Consider the following 24,636-nt stretch of genomic DNA (forward strand, 5'->3'; position numbering starts at 1 on the left):
GTGATATTTGGCTTATTTCCAGCACATCAAATAAATATTTTTTTATTACTGGTTTAAACAAAAAAATCTACAAGTGTTCAAGTTCTGTTAGTTTATTATCTGTAAGATACAAATATAAATTTGATCTGAATTTCAAATATTCTTTAGCACCATCTTTACAATTTACTGGATGAGAAACATGTTTGTAGAAACTTAAAATTCTGCTCATTGTTTTACCCATCTCTAATCATATTAAAGGAAATTAAACCTAGAGAAATATGTAATATAATTTGTAGAAAATGCCATGAGGGCAGAGTGGCACTTATATCATAAGACAATTGGTTTAATCTTATTCAAGATCTAACCAACTACTGTGTGTATTCCATAGACAAAAAACTTTATGGTTTATAATGTCTAATTAAGGCTTAAATAGAATAAATTATATGGGCCAAGAGGTTCTTATCTGCTGCCAAATACTATGCTTCTAAATTTGAAATTATCAGCATTCATCATCAACATTTATTTATATAGTGCCAGTGAATTCCGCAGGGCTTTACACAAACACAATAATAAAACAATGCTGGGTAGTACAGAAATCATTGATTTTTATAGAAACTATATATAGAACTGTAAGATTGTCTACTGTCCTGATGATGTCAACCTTTGTATAGGAGGACTATCTATTTTTTATGGAATCATGTGTGCTAATGTTAGTCAGACTTCGATGTGCTCGTTTCTAACTACATTTGGGGCTGTCAATATTAAAGATACATTTAAGGTACCAGTGGGCTGCAATGATTTGAAATGTTGGAAAATCCAAATTCTAATATTAGCAAGAGATTGTGGAGGGTGAACTGGGCAGTGTCTCTCACTACCTGAATGTCGAGAAGGAGTTGGTGGATTTTTGTTGTCTTTCCAAATACAAATCAGGATGCCGCTCATTTGACGAGTTTATGTGTTTGAATGATGACTTTTCAACAGTCATTGAACCACTGCTTGTCCAACAGGCTATAGTTATACATATACAAAAGAATAAGTAGCGAGCAACGCGGTCAGTTCTAGATGCAGCAAAATGTATCGGGTTTGGTAGCAAAGATATAGACAGAGTCTAGCTATAGCAATAGAGAAACAGTAGTCATGCACTGCAGAGTATAACTACAATCAGTGAGCACCTCCATCAGTATGCAGTGAGATGAATAGCAGATAGCACCATGGTCTACTCCAGTTGCTGTGCACAATTTACAGTCAGAGCAAATTCCAGGAAAGGGTCACGGGAGGCTGTCACAGTGAATGGCCAGTGAGACACAAGCTTTCCAGATGGTAAACAAAACAAGTACCATGCAGTTTTACCCACCTTCTTCCATTATTACCCCCTTAGTGGTTGTAAGAATGGTCAAAAGTTATCATTATTTTCTCTTTATGACTTTTAATATTAAATATTTGTTTAAAATACTGTACAACTAGTTAAACAAATTTTAAATCAATAATTTAAAAAATAATTCAAATTAAAATGAATTAAAATATGAATTAAAAAAATAATTAAATTAAAAAATAAATGTATTCAAAAGTTAAGCACTTTAAAGCTATGCTTTATTTTCTAGTATTATTCTGCATTTACAGGTTTAGACACACACCATGGGAGGCAATTGATGGAAGTGATTACATTGGTGAGTACATTAGTTTGTCCATCCATAATCATTATCATCTAGGTTCTACCATCTTCATAATGGCCCCACAAATTAAGGCTCAGAATGTACGGGTGGAAAAAAATTGGACAGAATATGGATTGGAGCTAATGGAAAATTAATTGGGTTATAGGGAAAGGTCTTTTTTTAATCATCTCAATATTTCCTTCATTCTCTGTATTTTGTCACTTGTTGATTTATTCTTCACTTTTGCTGCATAATTTCCATCAATATATATTTTTTCCAATGCGGTAAATAGAAATACATCCACGGCCAGTCTCCCGATACTGGGCTGATCCTTTAAGATCATGGATTTAACCTCATCACTGCTGTTTTCCAAGTCATCAATCACCACAATCACTTTCCGCTTCCCTGTATCAATCACAAATATAGTAATTATTCACAGGTAACAAACAGAGGACTCCTAAGCAAAAAAATATTAGACATAACTATAGCTGTGCCTCAGTGTGAAAGAGTAAAGAAAAATGCCGTTTTTTTCTAACATGATGGCTCAAATTAATATAATACAGCTGCATAGTTAATGATTTCAATACTATCAGCCGGATGGGCAGTTTGCAATCAGTCAATTAGGAGGAGATAGGTTGTGCTGCTGATATTCATAATCATCATTGCATCAACCCTCCAATACCGAGAGATATACCTCCTACAAAGATTACCTGGCAATGCATCAACAATTAATTATGTTGCATTTATGTGGACACTCCCATAATATACTTAGTCAAGGCTTGCCCACCGTTGCTATATTCTTCCAAGCCTACTGACTAGCGTAATGAAACTATAACTACACAAAAACTTTTTGACAGAACTTTTGCATCAGATTAGCTGTTAGCTGCCTGTCAAGAAGACAGAAGTGCCGACGTCTGAAGAGAGGAGGAGTAGAAGACAGCAAGGTAAGTTCTGTCTTTTAGTATCAAGGGGGAGGAGGAGGTGATACATTGACTGTGGAGGGGGGTGAGATTACTGTTGGGGGTAAATGGGTTAATTAATTGGCTGCAATGGTTTTGAAGAATTGGCTGGGGAGGATAATGAATTGCCTGCAATGGGTTGGTGGATTGGGGGGCTAATGAATTGCCTGCAATGGGTTGATGAATTGGGGCGGTTAATGTATTGGTTGCAATGTGTTGATGAATTAGCTAATGGGTGGGTGTTAATTAATTGGCTGCAATGGGTTGATGAATTGGATGGAGGGGCTAATGGATTGGCTGCAATGAGTTGATTAATTAGCTGGGGAGAGTTATTGAATTGGTTGGAAGGTGATAAATTGGTTAAGGTGGAACCCTTAATCAGGCCCTGGGTGTTCCTGTTTAGGTGATGCTTCAGTGTTTCTTAAAACTTAAGAGATTTTAAGGATAAGAGGATGCAAATGATATTGAAATATACGGGCTTGTAAGTTAGGAGGCATTCCTGAAATCTGTCAGAAGTGGATACTGTGTTTGAAATAATGTACTGCAGGTATCTGTGAAGAGCCAGTATTGTGTTTGGGGTAATGGTTTTCAGAAGAGATTTGATATGAGCTGTCAATGTGTTGAAGGTTGTGATACTCTGTAAGGATCTGTCAGAAGTGGGCATTGTGTTTGTGTTTGTGAGAGTGGGGCTCTGCAGGGAACTGTAAGAAGGGGTAGTTCATTAGGGGGAGGAATACCTTACAGGGATCTGTCGGGAGCAGGTACTGTGTTGGGGAGGTGGAATGCTCTGCGACTATCGGGGGAATATTATGCAGGGACCTGTCAGGAGAGTGTAGTGTGGTTAGGGGAGGAATTCTTTGCAGAGATCTGTTAGGAGTGTGCAGGACCAGTTACATAAAGCTCAGAGGGGAATTTAAACTGAAATATTAGTTCCCCTTTGAGCATTTTTGTATTTGGTCCTCCAGATTCCAATCACACAGGGCATTCTGGGGCATCAAAATTCCATGCAATGTCTAAGATCATAGCAAACAGCATTTAAGCTCACTTTAATAACAGGGACATCATAAGTTTTCTTCTTCAGTAGAGGAAATCAATTCTACACATGCTCAGAACTGAGCTTTTATGTAATGCCAGACTTCTAGTTACATTATCAGTCCCACTCATGTGTAGAGGTCAAATGTTAACTTTAGGTTTAATTTACAAATGGCACTTAGGGTAGATAATTTGAAAAGAGCAAATCTACTGTGGCAAAGGAAGTGGTTTTCCACAGGCTTCTAAAAGAGTTAGGTTATTAAACTGACATTTATTAATCTGCAGAGCAAAGCTGCAAATAGTTACACATTTGTACAGTAATGCACCTAGGTTAAAGAGATACAAGTGAAGGACATATGTTTAGCAAAATAATAGTAAAGTAATTGTATATGTTTTGAAATGGCTTGAAAGTGTCTTTTTGCACAGCTAACAGCAAGCTGACATGGTGGGGTCTGCACTGAGACTAATCAAGCAGAGCACCTGATGAGATCTCCTTTATAAAGACAAGGTGGGAGTGTCACCTGTCTATCAAGCTAGGGCTGTGGGAGGATTGTAAACTATTTAAACCTGAGTTGTTCATTGTTCAGTGTGACTGATGCTGAACAAGTTGACCGGTGTCTAGAGAGCTGGTCTCCGGTAACTTAGCATTAGGGTCACAGGAATGTGTGTTTAAATTTATGTTGTCAAATACTTGCCATCCTGACAATAAAAGCAAAGTAAAAAGCAAAAAGAAGTTTGTGTGTGCATCACCAAAATTCTGCCCATGTCACACTACTTACCTATTTTTCCTTTTTTTAGTGCAATAAAGGAGAGTTTAAAGAATCTGGGGAATTGTCTGTTGCAAAATATAACAATTACAGGTGAGTGAGCCACCCCTTGTTTTGGTGTTGATATTGAAAATAACATGCTGGTGTTTTGTTTTTTTATTTTAGTCAAATTTAAATTTGATACAAAATGCTGAAAAAAAAAATACATGAATTATTATTTGCAATCTACCTACAGATCATTTCATATTAGTTAAGTGACTTACTGTTAGTGCCAACAGACATGTTCACATTATACTCTGCTATGGTGATGGATAGACCACACCCAGTGTATTGCAGTCACATGATAAAGAAATATGTGCCTTTGAATCTGTCTAATCTTGAGACATGATCTATTTTCATCCTTCATAAATATCCCAATGATTAGCATTTCATAAGCACAGATATTTTAAAGCAAATGACATCATCATGACATCAGAATATAAGAGTTATAATGTTATGTCTCACCAAGTTTTATTGACAGACTTTCCAACACTTCATGATACAGAGAATTCTGTCCATCTGTCATATGTATATTTCCACTCTTCATAGTGTGATAAAGGACCCCGAATTTGCACTGAAAGACATCTGCTTTAAGTGTCTCATTATCATTACTGGAAATCCTACAGGATCTGACATCTTTACTTCCAGAGTCCTCAATTATTAGCAGCCTCCTCAACCAGGAAAAGTCACTCTCCTCTGATCTGGAGAAGATGCCAATGGTGGATCTTGGTGTGGCCTGTGTACGGAAAAGAATATCAGTGAAAAGAAATTCATCATTGAGCTACGTCATACACATTTATCCAGAATTTAAATGATTACAATTTTGTTGCCCTATTGATTAGACAAAGTAACAGATTTTCACATACAATGATACCATAAAAATGATTTAAGAAAGAGATAAAGGATCACTTAACTTAGAGGTCTGCTAAGGACAGATGCATATAATGACAAATTAAAAATAAAGGGCTCTACTAAAGCAAATAAGAATGAAAGAGCTGTGCGTTCCCAGCCTTCACTCCATATTTGTGACGTCAGATGGTGGAGGTGGGACCTGAAGTGGAGTCGGATTGAGAATGCATGGTAATAATATTAATACACTGTTGCTACAGTCCTTCTCCTCCACCCTGCACTGAAATTCTCCATCAGCTCTGATGTCAGCTCTGTTATGTTATGAGCAATATCAATAGTACATATGGCACCATTCTTCACCATAACAGAGCACAATATTAATACACAGAATACAAAGAGACAACTTTGTTTCCCTTTACTATGCCTGAGCTTTACTGCATGAGGGGAGTTTCACAGATTTCAGATGGCAATCTCTCCCGAGATGGGTAGGAGGCAGGTGCACTGTGCTATTGAATAAATATGAAGACTGGAAAATTACACTTAAATACACAAATTGAATGAGGACCATTACAAAGCCATATTATTTTCAGATATACATTGGGTATATTCTGAATTATATATTTAAATAATGAAATATCTTTTTAATGCTGCATTAAAAGTACTGTTATATTATTCATAAGGGATTGAAAAGTGATAATATATTAAATAGTCTGCTTGGTTTCCATTCAAGAACTCTACATGTCCATGTTCAATCCGCTGGTATGAGTGAGCGTAACTTGTATTCAATTTTGTGTAGATGGTGGTACACACATTTTTAATCCCAGACAGACAGGGCCAGATTTAGATATAAAATCACCCAGGACAAAATAAAAATTGAGGTTCCCAGGATTTAACTTGATTAGAAATAAATAGTGAGGCTGAATACTGGTCCAGCCCACAAAACGGATGAGTAGAGGTGGACGGTCCACTTTTACTGCTGAGTTAACAATGTTGAATTTACATTGGAACTAGGTAAAATCCTATTAAAGGGGATCCTTTGAATGTCTTCTCTGCATTTCCCCAAAACTAGCCATCATCATCATTTATTTATATAGCACCAACAGGCTCCATAGTGCTTTACAATTAGCCATGCACCCAGCAGTCATTTACATGCATCCAGTCCTATTGGTGTGATTTTGAGTCTTCGGTTTATATTTATCATTTTACAGTATCTGTATTACCCCTAAAGCCCCCAGATTAACCTACCATTGTATAATTAAGTTCCTGTTTGTTCCTGTTAGCCGGTGTTTATTTCTTATCCACGATCACTATCTGATCTGCTCCATTCCATTAATCAGTTGCTGTTATCAGAAATCATTCATGAGTTCTACTCAGTGAGGCCTAATCAACACTTTTTCTAAATGTATTAAACTCTGCAGTGCCTAGATGAGCCATTAATAAGTGCCAAATATGGTCCATAAAGAGATGTTGTTTTTTTGTACTCCATAAGAAGGTCAGTACTAATATCAGTAAGAAAAATCTGTTTAAGCTAAATAATTCACACTTCAATCTTATCCTTAGCAGCAAGAGGGGCTTCTTCTATTAGTTGTTTGGGTATAGAAATACCAACATAAAGTTATTTCAATACTCACATTTCTTTTTCCTGAGGGTGGTGGGAATTGCTGATTTTCTCCCCTTATTTCTGTGAACAAAGAAAATGTGTAAATCATTATCATTATCATCATCATCATCATCATTTTTTTTAAATAGCACCAGAAAATTACGTAGCACCTTACAATTGAGATCAAATATTGTAATAAAAATTTACGCCAGTGACGTTCTGCTTTGCGATAAAGTTTTTGAAGATTTTCGTGTTGCTTTATTGTGCAATTTTAGCTGATAAGCTGATGATCCGAGATGGGGAAAGGGTTATTAAGGGAATCAGAAACTGAGCAATAGTCTAGAGAAAATCAGATGAAGGTACTGGCCATCCTGATGAGTAGAGAATTCAGTCCACTGGGAGAGGTCGAGGGAGGAAGTTAGAGAGAGTAGTTTTGAAGCACAACTGAAATGTGGAATGTGGATTATCAATGGGGATTTTTAATTCAACCATGATGATGGTGGGGATGTTGGAAGATAAGAAGTAAGAGAGCCCTGCAGAGACAAGTTCAAGAAATTGTAAGAATGGTCCAGGGGAGCGATAGGTCAGAGCAACACATATAGAGTTTGTGTTAAAAATCCAAACAACATGTACTTCAAAATACATGAATGTGAATGATGGGACTTTTGGTAGAACTGTGAACGTGCAATGTGAGGAAAGTCCAACCCCACCTCCCTGCCTGCCTCCAGGTCTGGGGGTGTGTGTGAAATGGAGGCCACCATGTGAAATGACAGCAGGTGAGGCAGTGTCTGATTGTGTGAGCCATGTTTACCATATTTTTAGCAAAAACACTGCCAATCTGAATTTTCTCTAGCCTGTGTTGTCTTTGCACCAAACATTTCACTGTTTCCCAAAATATTGGTGCCCTTGCAGTTTTTTCTCATTATGTAAAATTATTTTCAGAAAATTGTTTAAATTTAAAAATATTTTTCTCTCCACATATGTATTTTTTTGGTGGACTAAATATAGTGGACTAAAAAAAAAATAGCAAAAACTCATAGCTTATTCCACACATAAATCCTTAAATTGCCCTTCAAAAAATAATTAGCACCTTTTAGAAGTAGTTAGAAAAAATAGATTTCCTTCACTTTGGAACTAAACTCAGATGTAAGGTGCCTGCAATATAACAATCAATAATTAAACAAGTTTGAATAAAGTAAAGGACTAATTGTCATATTTGTGTGGCAATGTATACTGCAATGAGCCTCGATAAAATAAAGAAAGACAGATAAATGTCTGAGGTGGTAAGACAGAAGATTGTACCCGAGTATGGACAATCTCAAGGCTACAAATCAATCTCCAGAGACATTGATATTCACGTTCCAACCATACATAATGCTATCAGGAAGTGTACGGCACATGGCACTGTAGCCATCTCTCTGGACCTGGCCACAAGAGAAAGATTGATTGAAGATTGCAGCTCAGGAATGCTGAAAAGAAACCTCAGTCAACTGCCAAACAGATTTAAACTGGGCTTAAAACAAAAGGTGCAGCAGACTCAACTTGCACCATCGTCCCCACTTCAATGAAAGGGCCGTTATGTGGTAGGAGACCCAGGAGAACCCCACTGCTGTGAGAAAGATATATAAGAAAAGCCTGACCTACAGTTTGCTAAAATATACCTGAACAGGCTGGTAGAATGTCCTATGGACAGATAAGACCAAATTAGAGCCTTATATTAACCTTATGTTTACAAAAAAAGCAAAATGAAGCTTTTCAAAGAAAAGAACATCTTCCCTACATTTAAACGGAGAAGGTTCAGTGAAGTTTTGGGGTTACTGTACTGCATTTGGCACATGTGAACATGTGTATGGGACCATGAAATGTGGAGATTACCAGGCAATTTTGGAGCACACTGTTAAAACTTGTGTCAGAAAATTGGGTTTCTGTCGAGGCTAATGGGTCTTCTAGCAGGGTAATGACCCCCAAAACACTTCAAAAATCACTCAGAAATGGTAACTGGCAGGACTGTTCTTAATTGGCCAACAATGAGTCTAGGTCAAAATTCCATAGAAAACCTCTGAAGAGATCTGAAATAAAGCAGTTAGGAGAAGGCACCCTTCAAATTCAGAAGAACTGGAGCAGTTTGCACAAGAGGAATGGACCAAACTGCCATTAGAGAGGTGCAGGGAACTCATCTATGGCTATAAGAAGCTTTTGGTTATAATTATTTCGACCAAAGGCTGTGCTACTAGATATTAGTCCTAGGTGTCAATAATTTTATCAATGCCATTTATTAATGTTCTGCAATATTGATAGAAAAAAATTATGGAAACCAAATAATGTTAGTAATTTCAACTGTTTAAAGGAAATTGTGTGTTATTAGAAAAAAAAGTGCCAGTGTGCCAGTCATTTTGGCAGTGAATTAATATTAAGTCCAAAAAGTTCACCCTTGGTCTCCTCAGACCATACACCAATTTTCCCCACATAGTTTAATGTGATTGAATATATTTTTTTTTCTAAATTGAGACAGGATTGAATATTCTTATTTGTGAGAAATGTCCACCTTACCCCATAGCCCAGACATACACAGAATATGGAAGATTGTTGTCACATAGAGAAGTGTATGTGGACTACCTTTGAACATGATTTTGAATGTGATTGGTTAACTTTGAATACAGCTATAGCACCATTGTGAAAAGGTGTGCACAGCATTGCAACCAGGATACTGTAAGTTTTCTATTTTCCCTCTTTTTCACATGATTGCCATTGATTGCAATGTTACATTTAGGGGCAGATTCAATTAGTGCATAATTACCATTACTACGGCAATGTCTCCGCTAATTTCTGCCTGCAGCCCTAGGAGCTGCGAGAAAAAATCTGCAGAAATTTTTTGTCAAATCCCGCAGCCGCAGGTAAGTGAATCTGCTCCTAAAGGTGGAAAGAGGTCTGATTTAAGTTGATTTTAAGCTTTACTTCACAAGGTTGTATGAACCATATGCATATTATATATATATTTATATATATATATATATATTTGCTATCAGACAGCACTTTGGAAATTAAGAAAAAATTAATTTATTCCAATATAGCAGCAACGCTTGCTTGAAATTGAGACCAGACCGGTCTCAAAACATTGCTGCTTTATAGAAATAAATTCCCTTATTCATTTACCTTTTTCACTTCCTGCGTTATATCTCGTACGTCTTCTTTATTATAATGTTATATTGACTGTGGCACCGGAATTTATCTCTTAAGGAAAAGTGCCCATTATTATATATGTATATACAGATTGAGCATGTCATTATGTTGAACAGCGAGATTGAGTGCCACTTCCATGGTGCACTAATAACTCTGTTCTCACCATCCCCTTCCCCTGTCAATGAAGTAGAAGGGAGATTCAATGTAATTGTGGGGAGAAATTATGAGCCTACCGCACTTCAGGAAACTCTTAAGGATCTTCAGTTTTGCCAGATGTCCCCCTATTTCATCAGACTTCTCTTTGTGTGAAATCAGGATCAGGTCATAAGCATAATTGGCAACTTTCAGCTGATTCTGCAGGATCCGGGTCTTCTCCTGATCACTGCTGTCTATTAGATCATCAATCACCACAATCACATTCTCCTTCCCTGCACACACAGAAGATATTTCAGATCATCAAGGTTCTCTGGTGATCTCAACATTGGCTATTGTGCAAGTATCAGTGATCTAGCAATAGATGAAGCAGCTGTACCAGGCATGGGGTCCTTCAGGCCAGATGTGCTCCTTATCTACTAACTAAGGTAAGCGCTGCTTTTATCCCTCATCATTGGAACCATAGCATCTACATGGCCTGTTTAGTGGTTGTAAAGTTTCTAGAACAGAAGAACTGTGCAATGACATAACTGCAGAGCACTCCAATTACAATTCAAAATCATTGAACAGGCTGCATTAATCTAAACTTGTTATAAAAGTAAGGATGTAGCACTAGAACCATGAAAACAGACATGAAAGACATGGGGGATAAATAAGATTGAGTGAGGCAAACATGAGACAATGACAGGGAGATTAGAGAAGACAAAAGGAACAGGTATGAGATTGCAAGCCAGAGACAATTGGAGACAAACAGGACGCCAGCAGGCAGGAGACATTGGAGAGCAGGCATAAAATGGTCATATTAGTGGTAGTCCTCTACCTAAATAAGGTAACAATCTTCTGTTACAGCACAAAACAGGTGTTAAATATCTCCCGTGTACTCTCTTGGCTTCATATATTTTATTCCTTGGTTATTTATGAAGTTTCTTATTAGATTAATGGATTTTTTCTAAATGTGTTTTTAGGAATATGTAAAATGTTCTCCCAACTATTGACCAAAAATGTACAACTGAAAACTCTTTTATATTCCAAGTCTATTTAAAGTGTCATAGCAATGTTTTTACATTATTTGTTTCCCTTTTTACTTTGGTTTGCTTAAAAAACAAATAACATGTATTGTGCTCTACAAACTTGTCTATCAATCCGAATGCATGAATTAAACATTCTGTACCAACATAAATAAAATGTATCATTTAGAAACAGAGTAATATGCTTCAATTTGAAGATTAATCTATGTAACCATAACATGTTGACTTATATGAGCATTAACGAAAGATGTTGCATGGATTATGAATGTCTCTTACCAAGAATAGTACATAGATACTGTAGTTCATCATCATAAATAGAGTCAGTCACATCAGTGATATTGACTCTGCCTCTGTTCTTGGTGTGATACAGGATCCCGAATGTGCAGCTATGTACATCCTGAGTGAACTGATCAAATCTTTTGTTGGCGATAAGATAGGATCTGACATCTATAATGTGGTCTTTGAAGTCCTCAGATGTGAGCAGTGTCACCAACCAGGAGTAATCTACTTCTCCTGACCTGGAGAAAACTCCAACTGTGTTTTTTTTTCCCATTGGCTCCTGATATTTAAAAATAAAATAAAACAAAAAATAAATAAATATGCTAATGTGCTTCCTCTTTATAGCACCAGCCTAAACAGCAGACCCAAACTGGTGTAATAGTGGAGTTGGTGTTAAAAGGGGAAGAGATATGGTATAAGTGGGAATACATAGATTCTATGCCCCAGTGACGGACATCATTTATGGGCTCTGCAGAGATCTGAGCTACATGCCAGAGCAGTGTAACTGCCCGGAGAGGCAATGTTATGCTGCATTTTAATGGACTGATCTCTGTTTAATAAGAGATATGATTGATATTTTTATTGTGATACAGTGAACTAGAAATTCAAATTATAACTTACAAGTGTGAGATTCCAGTATGTACCGATCTAAATACATATTTACATTATACTAGATAATTTTTTTTTGTCTTGCAAAAACATCAATCTAAACACAAATGTTATATTTAAGCTAAAATTCATTTCTGGATTATAGGGGACAACCTAGCTGAACCTATATTGTGGTATACAGAATGAGAACATTATAGTAGGAGCTTTTATCAGTCTTAAGAGTTACACTAGGCTGTGTGTTATTTTAGATTTGAAAGCTTTAGATTTTTGACTCTCACCTTTGAGGAACTGTCAGCATGAGAACCTGTTGGGTGAAAAGAAATTAATATACAGTTGCATTCTGTACTGAAAGTCATGAAAAATGAAAAACAAAAAATCAAAACGCTTCCCCCTAGTAAAACATTTTAAAATAAAACTCACAACTTTGAGGTTTTCTGGATTGCAAATATTTTTTTTAAATAAATATCAGTTTCTTCTAAGTAACAAAAAAGAATGCATTAAATGAGAGAGGGACTGTAGCTTATTGTTAATTATTATTATTAATAATAACAGATACCCAAGCCAGAACATAGTTCAGGACATTACATATAACATGGTTAAAACATGTAATAAAACAAGATACATACAGTATTCAGGAATTTTATATAATTCCTTTAGCAAACAACCCTGGATAAAAAAGTAAAACAGTGTTTTTAATGAATAAAAATGTATCACCTTTATTGTCAGAATGTTCTGCGATCTGAGCCTGCTGGTGAGGACGATCATGTTTCCCTAGATTTGCAATTCTCCTGACTTCTTGTCCTACTGAATATTTAACAGAAATAACATCACCTATACATACATGTAAGAGGACTCTGGTACATAGATCCAGTGATGAAATATGGATGTATAGAGAAACTGATATGATGGTAACAGTCACATGGAAAGTAAAATCTTTCATCAATGTTTATCTTTCAATCCAGGAAACGCTGCTTACATTTTATTCATTAGTAACCCGATTTCATTCTATATCTTCTAGGACCAAGGTGCAGAGCCGTAACTTAAAATTTTAGAGCCTGTGGTGAGAAGGAAAACTACTGACACCCTTAGCCTTCTATTTTTACCAAATTAACCTAAAATATTCATACACTTCACCCCGTTCCCCTTCAGGATTGCACTCTGGGCTATCACCCCTCTCACACAGCCCTAGTTATGGCCCTGCCAAGGTGAGATAGAACCAATGGTCTTTGAGAGATGGAATAATTTGATTCTTGACTCAATATTTTAGGTAGAAAAATCTGACACTCATACAATTCTTTTGTGGCTCAAACATGAGATACGAGCTCCAACAGATTATGTCAATTAGGTTTTGATATTTATTAGTCCTTTGTAAAGTAAATTTAGCAACTAAACCTTTTCTATTAAAATGGCACTGACGTGCCTCATCCCAATATGCAGACACATCTGTGTGGCACATTATATAACCTAAAAGGAAGTTATCACATAGAGTGTAATACATCCAATATTCTGTAACATTGCAAGTTAGATCTAGAAATTTCAACCTCTTCCCAGCCTTTATATATCTCTGAAACTGTAAATCTGCCAACACATTAAAAATGTGATTTGGGGGTAAATGTATAAGTTGACAGTTTCCGGCGGGTTTGAAAAGTGGAGATGTTGCCTGTAACAATCAGATTGTAGTTATCATTTATTTAGTGCATTCTACAAAATTATAGCTAGAATCTGATTGGTTGCTATAGGCAACATCTCCATATTTAGAAAACGCCAGAAACTCTCAGCTTGATATATTTATCCCCTGGGCTTTTTGTGATCTGGGTGAATACCATGTGGGATTGATTAAAGAGTGCAATGTATGCAGCCAGAGGTCCTAGACAATCAAAAGTCCTCTTGGACCAACACACAAAGCAATGTTAGGCTAATTTGTTGACCAGATTTACCAGCTTTTGAGAATTACTTTGTCTAGACATTGTTGATGTGTATTTGATTAGACTCATGTTAGGACAGACCATGTACCAGTGAGGTAATGTCCTAAAATCATTTTGCCCAACTGTTCTTAATTGCAAGGCCTCTGAAAATGTCTTTATTTTCTATATTGACTGACTGAACAGTACAATTTCTCCTATTGTATATGTAAAATATTATCCTTACTATATATCCTTATTATTTTGTCTTTGTACTTTTGAAAGATGAGATTTAAAAATAAAAATAAACTATTTGCAGCTAAAGCCATGATTGGAGTTGTAGTGAACCATGGTCTACTGGGAAGCAGCAAGGTATCTATGATTATTATTTGTAAATGCGGCCAACATGGGCAGATCAGTACTTCAGTTTTAACCTTTGGTCATTAAACCACTCAATTTATCATAAACTCTATCGCTTCTATTGACAGTGGCTGATGACTACATTTTGAATACAATAGTTTACCATGAAGATGAAAACATAGGAGATTGTGATGGGCTCACCTTTGTCAAGATAGAGCAACTTCTGATAGTCAGATTCTTTTTCCAGTTTACTGAAGAGGAAGAGAACACTGCTATATTTTTTAATGTTGGTCTCGCTCTTCAGGATCTTGGTCTTCCCTCTATCACTGCTGTCCTCCTGATCGTCAATCACCAAAATCAGATTCTTCTTCCCTGCAAATATAACACTGATATTTTACTAATCCCAGAAAGAAATTAGGCAAACCTATATCATTGATAATATTCGCTTTAGAGAATATGCAGAATAAGAAATTATGTTTAGAAATATACGTGTTGCCCTGCACCAAATAAAGTGCAAATTTTGTCCAGATGCCCCACATTCTCAATTTATGTGAGAAAAAAGAGACAATGCTATAAATTATTGTTGTAAACAAATTTCTTACATGTGTACTGTGTGTATCTGAAGTGACATATCTATCAGCAGCAGCAGCTATTTATATAGCACCGTTAATTCTGCAGCGCTGTACAGAGAACTCACTCACATCAGTCCCTGACCCATTGGAGCTTTCCTAACATACACACACAGACAGACAGACTAAGGTCAATTTATTAGCAGACAATTAACCTGCTAGTATGTTTTTGGAGTGTGCGAGGAAACCCACACAAACATGGGAAGACCATACAGGACCTTATTTAGAGTTGGACGCAAAGTTCGTTTAAGAAGTGAAGGAGTGGGAGTGTGCCGCAGCTTGGTAGGGTATTATGAGTGGCAATCAACATCAGTCGAATCCCACTTGTAACACCCTACCGAGCTACTAGCAGTTCCTGCAGCTAGGTAATGCCTGCGCCACCTAATTCCTGCCGCACAGCTTTAGCTCTTTTTTGACGTGAGTTGCATCTGCGCCTCACTGCGACTTGGATGTATTTACATGGTCGTGCCTTCACAATTCCATGTTCCTCAGATTCTCTCGTAGTGAGTCGCAATCTGTCGCAAGTGTTAGTTGCATCCAAGATGCATGCGGACTTGGTGCTTTCTGCACATGCGTGATAGTGGTTTTTTTGTTTGATGCGCCTAAAACGGACTTTGCGTCCAACTCTAAATGAGGTCCACAATCTTCACAAAGATAAGGCCATGGTTGGGAATTGAACTCATGAACCAAGTGCTGTGAGACAGAAGTGCTAACCACAAAGCCACTGTGATGCGCGCTGTGCTATCATGTGTGCAGGGCCTGATTGGTTGCTCTGGTTTAATTGCTTGTTTTTACACTGGTTCACCCTTATGGTCTACTCAGCACATTTCTCTGTTCATGTTTAATCTCCGAATCTGAAAATGCACCTTGTTGGCAGGATGTGTGAAAATGTGGAGCGATCCACTGTGTAAAAGTGTAAACGTCACATTAAAATCCAACCTCCATCCACTATAGAACCTCACATTTCATTAAATATAATTTAAAGTTTTGCTCCTAGAATGTAGCCTGTTTTCGCCTAATATATGCCTTATATTAAGCATAACGGTGATGGGATATCAGGATTGTCTTATTAGATGTATGTCTGTGTGTGAAGCTTTGTTATACAATGGACAAAAGCACCTATAAATGTGTCTGTGAAGTACAACTAGAAAGCACAACATGAGATCCAATAAGTATAAGAGGAAACACAATCTTTGCCAAGTCAGAAATAATGAAAAATTTAAGCATCGCTGTAGAGTTGAAAAGTCTTTTGACATCATGAATACACCTAAAAATACTCTGTCTCCACTCTTTTATGCCACTTGAATAAACTTTCTACACAAAATGATATCTTGTCTTGGCCATGATCTACAACGATAAGAAACTGGTCTATCTACTCTGATCTATGTAAGGAACGCCATCACTGCAGATGCAAAGCTGAAAACACCATCACGGTGCTCTGTAAATCTCTGCTGTTTGGCAGAACTCTAGGGGTATTGGTGCAAATTGTGGCACTCACCATCTCCAAAGAGGGTTTAGCACTGTATCATGGCCATTTTATACTTCCAAAATTACTGTACTTTTCTGAAAAAGTCATTGCCATGAGCCAGTATAAAAGATTGCACTGATAGAAAACATAATTAATTTCTCCAAAGCTCCTAGGACAGTGGCAGGTGGGGAGTTTGACTGGCGCGGTACACCTGTCAACCCTTTACACAGGTGTCCTAAGGGGAGCTCAGGGAGGACAGAAACTTCCCGTTTAGCATGCAGCGGTCATTATAAGCTGTATGATCCCATCAGTGCAGTCACTGCCTCAGTTGTGATTAAATACCATCAGAAACATTGCAGTTTCATATGGGTTGACATCATATTGCTATCACTATTATCATTGTATATTACAGCCATGTTTGATGATTCAGTGTTTTCTGATACTGTGGTATTACTGCCTGTTTAAGGCAATTGGACTGACATTACAAAGAGTATTACCATTTTGTTGTATTACCAGTACGATTAAGTGCTGAATGGTCAGATTTTATTGTGTTTGGCCAAACATGAGTATGACCTAATTGGGCAGTGATGCCTTTGGTCAGCATTCAGGTCGAGAGGTTTGATTCACCCAAGTGTGGTCAGTTAAAGGAGCAACAACTTGATTTGAGACAAATGGAGGACTCTCCTTCTACACCTGCCAACAGTCCAGAATTTTGCAGGGGCCTCCTGTCTTGTTTTGTTCTTTTTCGAACAGGATCACATCAAGCAAGGGAGTAGTTTAGGTAGATCAACATATTATTTGATTGGGCCTTTTGTCCAGATATATTTTTGATTGGGCCTTTTGTTTACTGGATTATTGGGAAGTATGTTTTTACAGCTCTTGGTCCTAATCTTTCTCAGTTGCCCACCACTGAGAGGTAAGCTGATAAGACAGGTGGAGGTCAAACTCCACAAACTCCAAACTGCCAAACTCCATAAAAGTTATTGTGGCACATACATTCAACAGCACATGATAATTACAACAACATTACATATTAATGCATCTATTGACAAGCAATTATTAGCTGCATGAGAGTTTATACAATATATAAAGTGACATGTTTAATAAATTCGAATCCACAACATTGTATCTCTTACGTAATATATGTAGCAGCTTTTCCTTAAAAACTGGAGATCCATGTTTCCCTTTATGTCCCCTGGAAATGTAGATGCAGAAGGTGTATTCAGTCAAAATCTTTTCTAACTCGTTTCCTTTAATATCAGAGATGTTGATGAGTGTGACCTTAATCACTACATCAGAAAAATAATTAGTCCTCAGTGTTGTACGTAACCATGTAACGTCCTCCTCTTCCAAAGCAGAGAATATCCCGACCTTGTGACCCTATGTGATGAAGAACATGGCAGATACAATATAAAACTCTGTATAAAGGGTGGAAGCCACATCTAGTATATAGCATACACAACACTAGCATATAGCATACACAACACTAGCATATAACATACACAACACTAGCATTTAGCATATACAGAAAATAGCATATACATCATATAGCATACAGCGTACACAACATATAGCATACACAACACTAGCATATAACATACACAACACTAGCATATAACACATACACAACACTAATATATAGCATACATAACGCAAGCATTTAGCATAGACAACATATAGCATATGCAACATATAGCATACACAACATATGCGCAGCACTAGGGTCATGAGTTCAATTCCCAGCCATGGCCTTATCTGTGTGGTATTTGTATGTTCTCCCCGTGTTTACGTGGGTTTCCTCCGGGTGCATGTTAACAATATTTATTCACAGTATTGATAAAATAAAGTTTATACAACCTCAACAACAGGTTCGGACCATAAGTATCAAACCAGATGAAAACACAAGATGTGACCGAAATGATAGTAAGCAATGATGTAAAAAAAGGCAGAATAATATCTCGAGTGTAAATACTGGGCCAGTAAACAGACTGCAGTCTCTCAAAACTGTCACATAAGCTTAGTATAATACTCCAAAACCTGTGTATATGAATCACAAAGAAGTTCAAGCAGTAAACAAACGAACAACTGTGTATCAAGTTCAAGAATTCCAAGGTATCCTCATATAGAAGTGGATGGTAGGTTGTGGGACAGAATGGTTGAATATGCATACAAATAGTCAAAGTATTGAATGATTACTCGTGCTATAACTGAGAGTCCAAATAGGTTGAACCATTCCAGCAATGAATTGCAGAATAAATGGAGAAATTAAGCCAGACTCACTCAATACAGTCGCTGTTAAAGCTCCTTCCAGTGGGGGCCCGTGTTGTAGATCTTTTACCTTCCCTGAGAGCATGGGGCGTTCGATGTAGGTGGCTGGAATTGCCAATGTTCCGTATGCAGTACTTCTGGTGGTGCGCATGTGTAATGTAGTAAAGCTAATAGTAGTTACCAGCTAATGCCGCGGGCTATAGATGTAGTTTAAATGTTGAATGCAGTTTGTCCAATTGTTGAAAAAATAGCATACAGAACCTATGCATTTCGCCCAGCAGGGCTTCTTCAGAGAATATGCAACAGTGATGACTTATATGCCATGCAGGGTATAAAAAGTCTTCCCATAATGAACAAATCTTGATGATTGGCTCAGAGAGAGTTATCTCATATGTAGCCTAAATCTTTATGTGGTTGAGCGATGGGGTAAAGTAGTATAGTTAATTGGTTGTCCCTAAACAACAGTAGCCACGTCGTAATAGTCTTAATCCAAAACAGGTGATTTAAAGGAAACTCTGTTCTATGAGAAACCTGATCGTGGACAGCCTTTGAGACAGGATGAGTTGTCTAGCCCATTAATTTTAAACTCATCCCGTCTCAAAGGCTAGTACAATTATTTATTTACCATTTCAAATACTCCTCTTCAACAGATCTTATCTCATGAAGCCCAGAAAATAATAATAAGTGATAGAAAATAAATCTAATGTGCAGAAAAGAGAGATAGAGACAAAAATATACAGTGGAATATCTTTAAAACCTTGGACAGTGTTTGGAAATTAGGGCCATTTGGCTGCTATAATATATCTTAAATTGATAAATTAACATTGTGGATTTATTTTAGTCTAACAAATAATACTTTTCAATGACTTTTTATTAGTGCAGTAGATCTATGTAAACAGCATCCTCTCTCTGTCTGTTTAGTATCATGTAAGTAATAATGGCTCAGTCTCCTGTGGTGCAGTGATGTATAGAGAGAGATCTCTCACACATGTTTAAGTGTTTTACAGCGTTATAACACATAAGCATTTGTTATGAGTGGTAAAGGTTCCCACGTTAGGTTTTACATACATCTGATAATGGAATGTAAAATATGAGTTTTCTAGGATTCACCCTCGTAAAAGTGGGATTTGAGCACTTACCATTCCAGACTAAAAAACTGCACATTTAGCTGTAAATATTTGCGTCAACCCATTCACACGTATGTATAAAACCAGAATTAGGCTACATCTGTTTACAAATGAGTCTTGACTTTTGTAAATGGACTATAGTGAAATCCCAACCAACATGGATTGCTAAAACCAAATTTAAGACAAGACTTTAAATATCCATTTACTGATTGTGGTATTGAAAAGATTAAGGACAAACAAATGACTTTATTTACAGAGCAGGAAATATACTACACATAAAATGCTTCTTACCGAGACTTCCCCTTTCCTGGTTTCTGTAAATCAGAAAAACAGACATAGTAAGAAGACAAATGTATTATATTATATTATATTCCTATATAAAGAGTCATTGTAATGTGGACACTGCAGCTAACTGGGCCCCAAGTTGTATGTTTGATATGAAAAACAGGAGGAAATGTCTTTACTTGTTTCTGACACCAGTGTCAGACTAGGACTAGGAAATTCTCACACAGCTGAGGTTTGTGTCAAATTATTTAGAAATATTAAATTATTTGTTTCCAAGGGCTGATTAAGGGTTCTGTCCACACTAGGCTAATACACCTGATGCGCCCCCCTTCAACCATTTCATTTCACCACCTTCAGTCATTTTATCACCCCCCCAACTCCAATATTTGGAGTCGTATTTAGTAACTAGCAGCCTATCATACTGCACATACACAACAACTACATTAATGCACATTTATTAAGCCATAAACTATACAGAAATGTTTTTTTCATATGTTTGTGATTTGTAGAAAATATTTACTTCTATACAGTTGTAGTCCGGTTGGAAATAAAGAGGTTTATACTCATTTTAACCATTATCTTGTTTTGAAGAGAAAAAATATTTTTTGTTAAACTTACCATTAGTCTTGTCAAAGATCTGTCTGATCTGATAAAGTTTATTAAACATTTCTCTCTCCATCTTTTCAGAATAGGAAGACTGGGTGTGTTGGTAAATTAGTGATTCAACTCCTGGGGCCTCTTTTCCACCATTTCATATTTGTGGCATCTAAATGTTGAAATTCAAGTTACCATCAGGACTTTTGTGGGATTTTTAACTACAATATTTAAGTTTCAGAACAATTTAAAAACTGAAGAATTCAAAAGAGCGTATTTCTTGTTGCAAACTTGAATGGAATTGTCATTCGCATCAGATGGTCATAAAGGCTGGGATGGTGATTATTTAGACAGTGCTCAATGAAACATAGTCTATCGTGCGCATAATATATAGATAGATAGATAGATAGATAGATAGATAGATAGATAGATTAATACAGAAATAAAATAATATATATACATATTTGCTCCTATTCAGTGATATTCCAGGTTGATACTTGGTGGGATGATGAGACTACACTCCAGTTGTTGCCTCTGAGATCATTGATTTCTAGTGATGCTAACAAATGAAGTGTTTAATGATGGGTGTCACAGCTAAGGGTCGGGAGTACAATGGGCCATTTTTTTTGACATAATTAATTTTTGGTCCAGTTAGTTCTTTTACTCGTCCATGCCTCAAACCTATCTAGGGATTCTATCAGAATTAATATAATCAATATTGGGTATGGTGGAAAATGTGGTCAGTAGATGACTAAAATAAACAGGTCAGTGCACCCGCCCCGCATTGCCACATGGAACAATGATCATGTCATTCTTCTTTTAATTTCTTTTAAAATCATTTTATTTAAGGTTTTTACATTATTAAAACAAACCTTAAAAACATTAAGCAAAAGTTAAACCCACGCAGGGGTAGTAACGGTGCCATAAATTCAAGCTCATAAAATTTAAGCTGAGTGTAAGTCAGAAAATATTGGTGGTTAAACATGTAATATAAAGAAAACATTTTAAAAAAATAATTTGTGTGAACTGTCCTTTGTAATATAAAGTGGTCGTTATCATTTCAAAATAAGCATATATATCTCTACTGACCGAATATTAATATAGTATTGGCCAGGCGTCTGTCTAGGGCATAGTACCTAAGAGAGAATCATATCACTCTTCTACCAGAAAGTAGCAGAAAAATATATTAGTATCAATTGTTGTACTTGTTCTAGATCTATAAAAGCATCCCCGAGTGATGGGGGCTGGTGGGATTTTGATATTAAAAAAATCAAGTTACACTATGTTATATAACAAAACAAAAAACTATGTTTATAGTTTAGAGCGCTCTTGTGTTGCTGCCTCAGGAGTGAATCTAGATATCACCCATTAATCCACAAAAATAACTTTAGAACAACATAGGATAACACACCTATAGGCGCTACACAAAAAAGAAAATGTAAGACACAATTCGATGTGTGTAATATATTAGAAACTTAGTAGATGTTATATTATAGCCCAATATGACACAAGTTCTTTGTTCTTTCACATAGAAATACTTTGTATTGAAGACTGTCTTTAAAATTTCATCAAGATGTTCCCATGCAATGTTCTCATCAGGATAATCTCATTCAATATCCATATTCATACAATTGGAACATGTGAAAAGGGAAAGGAAAACAAAAATCCCATAGTGCATTATCTTTCACTCCAATTTATTTAATAACATATAAGTATTGGCCGCCTATCAGAAGAGACCGATGGTCTATGCGTTGTAAAAATGTCTTTATCACTGGATCTTCTTAGAGAGTGATCGCTCCTCACAGGGTGCTTGACAGCCAATATTAGAACTGAAGGATCCATGTCAACGTGTTTTGACCCGCCAGGGGTCTTTTTCAAGGCATAAGTGTAAAACAGTAACAGTCCCTTTTATAAAGTGTCATAGATCTCATTAGCACCAAACAGAAAGAGAAATCTAAATACTACTAATACTAAATACTAAATACATAGATATAAATGTATCACTACCTTTATTTTGTCGCCTTTTTATTTTAATAGCGGGGCCTATTAATTTAAGGTGAGGTGACGGGACCATTTTAATGGTGAGCTGGTTTGGGGCTATTAAATGAATGTGGGGCTGAATTTGGGAGGAGGGCTATTTATTAAAAGTGAATATGAATTATTTAATGCTGGGATGGTTGTGGGAAATGGTTATATTTACTAAATTAAAATGCTATTAATTTATTGCTGGGGCTGTTTGAAGGGAGGGAAATAGCTTTATTTATTAAATGTGAGTATTTTAATGTTGGGGCTGCAGGAAGGCCTAATTATTTAATGTGGATGCCATTAATTTTATTCCAGGATTGGTTGGAGTTGTCTAAATTTCATGTACCCATTTTGTTTCCAAATAGGGCCCCCAGCATTCCAGGATCCAGACAAGCAGTAACTGATCAAGATACACCAGCAACCACAGGTAGGGAAAGCAACAAGAACAGCTAGGAGAGAGCAGGACAGTCTGCCAACTGTATTTTTCTATATTGGCAGTTCCTCTGCACCATGTTATTAAATAAACAGGAATATGTATACATGTATATATTGTTACTGGCTTACTACTGATAAATTTAGTAGCTCATTTGTATTACTTTCTATACATTAGTCAAAGTGTACCCATCATTCGTACCCAGAGATTTAAAGCAAGGGGAGAAAAAGCATCATAAAGGGGCGTAGCAATAAAAGGGAGACTCAAAGGGAAGAAAATGCATCACAAATTCTCATATTTCTGAATGACTATGCAGTGGAATGAAGAGTTAGCATTCCCCACAATAAATTATTTTTTTTCTCTATGAAGAGGAATTCTTCAGATGTATGTTCAGTTCTCAAAGCAACATAAGATGTCCCCACATGTATCCACAGACTGGAGAATCAATTAGCAAGACTTTTCCTTATCACAGAAACGTCTCCTCGAGAGACTCTTGCAAAGTATCACATTAAATAAATCAACTGACGCGTTTCCCCATGTGATCATGGATTCATCAGAGGTAGTGATTATCAGGGAATAGTCCCATATTTAAATACAATACAACCAATCGGGTTTGTTCATCAATAACATATTTTTTAACCCCTGCTAACATATTAAACAACAAATAACGATCATTCACAGATATATTTGCATTCTATGTTCACTTAATTTTTTTCTTATCATTTGTAAAGTTTTGTTCTTATTAATCATAAAGATTTACTAAATAAACTGAAACAATTTTTTAAAATATTTATACATAAAATTTTAACATACTATATAACGCACACAGATTATCTGCCATCTCCACATACTTCTACTAGATCAAAATCTTTATCTGAAAAATAAATATATCTATACAAGTTTGTTCAAATCCAGAGATTCGTTCAATCTATCTGGATTTAAATCCAAATCGACTCTCATATACACAGTTTTTTAAACCTGTCACCTCTACGCTTTGTTATATTACATTAAACAGTGTATTGAATTAGAGGAAAAGTACTGCATCGGAAACCATTACCCCTTAAATTTGAGATTGCAAATTAGCAACTTAACATTGCATCTTCCAGCTCTTGTCCACCTGTTCAGGAGACGCACCCTTGAAGTTGCTGATCTGAGTGAACTTTGTCTCCTGTTTATCACTTCAGGAATGAGAGAATGTTTTATTTTCACTCCTCAGTCCCGCCCAACCTCCACCCATAAACTATTACTGACTTTTAAAGAAACAGGTCTGACTTTTACTTTAGAGAAGTTTTATTAATAGAACTATACACAAGAGTATGAATATAGATTACAGATGGAACATTACAAAGGGAAAAGGTGACATTACAGATATTTGAGAACATTATTTATCTATTACAGACATTTCTCCTAGACGTAAAGA

At 36.4% G+C, this 24,636-nt stretch overlaps 1 protein-coding gene across 1 annotated transcript; it reads right to left on the bottom strand.

The window, feature by feature from the left end:
* Window positions 1-1,528: 1,528 nt before the first annotated feature.
* On the bottom strand, window positions 1,529-24,370 carry LOC142098584 (uncharacterized). The gene is made up of 12 exons (XM_075181423.1): window positions 24,274-24,370; window positions 20,783-20,930; window positions 20,171-20,193; window positions 17,621-17,864; window positions 14,589-14,759; window positions 12,841-12,930; window positions 12,405-12,430; window positions 11,515-11,797; window positions 10,291-10,485; window positions 6,909-6,958; window positions 4,894-5,164; window positions 1,529-2,036 (listed from the first exon to the last, which is right to left on the bottom strand). The coding sequence occupies exons 2-12, from the start codon at window positions 20,841-20,843 to the stop codon at window positions 1,816-1,818; spliced, it is 1,635 nt and encodes a 544-aa protein (XP_075037524.1). The 5' UTR covers window positions 20,844-20,930; window positions 24,274-24,370; the 3' UTR covers window positions 1,529-1,815.
* Window positions 24,371-24,636: the final 266 nt, after the last annotated feature.

The sequence above is a fragment of the Mixophyes fleayi genome, chromosome 7, assembly GCF_038048845.1.
Source record: "Mixophyes fleayi isolate aMixFle1 chromosome 7, aMixFle1.hap1, whole genome shotgun sequence".
Taxonomy (NCBI): domain Eukaryota; kingdom Metazoa; phylum Chordata; class Amphibia; order Anura; family Limnodynastidae; genus Mixophyes; species Mixophyes fleayi.